Source organism: Drosophila takahashii, chromosome X (genome assembly GCF_030179915.1).
Source record: "Drosophila takahashii strain IR98-3 E-12201 chromosome X, DtakHiC1v2, whole genome shotgun sequence".
NCBI lineage: Eukaryota > Metazoa > Arthropoda > Insecta > Diptera > Drosophilidae > Drosophila > Drosophila takahashii.
In genome coordinates this window covers 16,295,311-16,297,770 of record NC_091683.1, presented here as the reverse complement: position 1 = coordinate 16,297,770, position 2,460 = coordinate 16,295,311, and the positions used below count along the sequence as shown (strand labels likewise).

Below are 2,460 nucleotides of genomic sequence, written 5' to 3'. Positions count from 1 at the left end.
CCACTGCTTGGCAATCCCACTTGACCAAAAAGCAGGCTGAAACTAAAAACCGCACGTGGCAGACGAAACTAAAATGCAGGACACATGCACAGTGGAAGTTTAGGGGGCTGGGGAAAAGCAGGGAAAGCTGGAAAAACCGAGGCGGAGGGGGAGTCACCGAACATGGCCACACAAATTGTTTAAACATATACCAACCCAAATACAATCCAAATCGAAAAGGCGCCTAGGCAGCCGAGGCAGCAGAAAAGCAGTCACAGTCACAGTCAATTATACAAATTGCATTTGTGTTGCTCTCTTGCAGGACCGCATTTGCATACTACCCCCTACCCCCTACCCCCACTATTACCCCACCACCCCCTCTCAGCCGTTTTGGATTTAGCCACACGTCGCCTGTCGGCCACGAAAAAGTCAACCAAAGCTGCAGCTAGCCTTTCATAGTAAGCCGATTTTCAGCGGATTTCAAGGGGTCAAAAAAGGGATTTTTAATAGGCATTATGTGGGAAAATTATCATATAAAATTAACCGAAAGTCGGTATAATTATACATAACATTTTATTCAAAACGTCAAATAGAAATAAATATTATTATTATATATATTTGTATCATAGTATTTACCTATATATTTTTTAATAACTTTTTCCTTAAAACTAATGACCAAATCTTTTTGTGTTGTAATAAAATAATTAAAATACGGATTGGCTACATTTATTCGGCAATTTAAACATCTGAATGTGCGGGTGCTACCTCAAGGAATCAGGTCCTGGGCTGAAAGACTTCAGGTGTATATAGACTTATAGGTAAGACAAACCACGATAACGTACCGTCTTGCCTAGTCTCTGAATCCATCACGAGCACTTCTGTAGTTCGATCGAAATCACGACTCTCGTTGAACAACACCGACAGATTGAAATAAAGATAGAGAAGGGCCGTTAGCAGGGGCCCAGCGTAGAAAGCAAAAACCTGGATCATTATGATAGAATACAAAAATTTAAGAAAACTTATTAAAACTATTTTTGAGAAGTTAACAACTTGGATATGCGAACACGAATGACCAAATGTCGGCTGGAAAGGAAAAGTAAGAGCCCACTATGTGTAAGGCCAGCAAAAACCTGAAGCCTCGGCTCACAGATTTTTCGATTTGTCAGCAAGCCTGGATTGCGGTGTCAACTCTAACCTTAAATCAGACATTCAATATTATATCGGAGCTGTGTACAAAATATAAAAGCCGAGCATAATGGAGGATAACGCAATAAATGAGCACTATATCCGCGTCATGTCGGAAATGGAAAAGGAGGAGCTGCTGAGCTTCGACGAAATCCTCAACTTGACCAACGCCTCGCAAAAGGTGCTAACCAACACCATCAAGGTTTTGGCCAGACAGCACTTCCAAGCGAAATCAAAGCCGAAACTTGTAGAGAGTTTTCAAAAATTGAGCCTCAACAGCCCGGACAATAAGGTGAGTTGGGAGGAAAATTGAAGAATCAGACAATTTCTAAAAATTAAAATTTTTTAAAATCCTTCGTTTACGCACGAGTTATTAAAATGCTAAATATGTACATCAAAATTGAAACAAATCGGCTTACAACTTTTTGAGTTATCGTGTCCACCGCCTTCCAATAATTTAACTTGCAAAGACTTTATAACCTAGTGTAATATAGATAGCTTTCATTTATTAAAGAATAAATAGATTGTTATATTTTGTTTTTAAACGCCATGTAACCCCATAATAATTAAGGCAGACACAGCACTTATCTAAAAGTTTAACTTCTTAATTCGTCACAGATTGTAGACATGGAAGAAGACGTGGAAATCATAAGCTTCGAGGACCTGGTGATTCTCACAGGAGCCCATCCTTTGTACCTGGAGCGCAGTCTGCACAAGATCGCCATACTGAGCGAATATATACGCAATGTGTAGTGGACCATAATGTTCTATACAAATATTAAACAAATATTCGTTTAAAGTTGACTTCACTTGCCGCCAGTTTAATGAGAGGTCCCATAGAATAGAGGTCTTGTTAGGGGTGGCAGGGCCTATCAGCAGTTAACCCCAAAGACACTGCCGCTTTGTGTTACACCCACTGAACTTTAGTTTTATCTTGGGTATCTCTTTTATTTTTACACACTTTTTTTTTTGTCTTTTGTTGGCCTGCCCAGTTCATCTTTTAATTAATTCACAAGCAGCGTAAAAGTTTTGTAGCCACTTTGGGCCTAGACCACCAGCAGTTTTTCCTCCCCCACCCCCCCAAAAAAAAAAAAAAAAGAACGGAAAAAAAGGATAGCGAAAAAAAGTGGGCAGGAAGCACTTGCAACACAACGCAAGAAAACTTTTCTTATACAAAATTATGGAAAACTTTTATTTCCATGCATAACACACATACGCCCGGTTGGCCAAGCGAGAGTGTGTGCGTGTTTATTGCTTTACTTTTTGCACTCTTAAATAAAACTTGCCTGCATGAGT

General features: G+C 39.7%; 1 protein-coding gene across 1 annotated transcript; it reads left to right on the top strand.

Moving 5' to 3' along the window:
* Positions 1-1,154: 1,154 nt before the first annotated feature.
* Positions 1,155-1,968, top strand: LOC108068617 (uncharacterized). The gene is made up of 2 exons (XM_017158286.3): positions 1,155-1,456; positions 1,783-1,968. Exons 1-2 carry the CDS (start codon positions 1,235-1,237, stop codon positions 1,915-1,917), a joined length of 357 nt encoding a protein of 118 aa, XP_017013775.2. The 5' UTR covers positions 1,155-1,234; the 3' UTR covers positions 1,918-1,968.
* The last annotated feature ends 492 nt before the right edge of the window (positions 1,969-2,460 follow it).

What these genes read in the sequence shown, in the direction of transcription:
- LOC108068617 (XM_017158286.3), top strand. Translation starts at nt 1,235, where the DNA reads ATGGAGGATAACGCAATAAATGAGCACTATATCCGCGTCATGTCGGAA. An exon ending in TCAACAGCCCGGACAATAAG is followed by an intron (nt 1,457 to 1,782) that starts GTGAGTTGGGAG and finishes AATTCGTCACAG; the next exon opens with ATTGTAGACATGGAAGAAGA.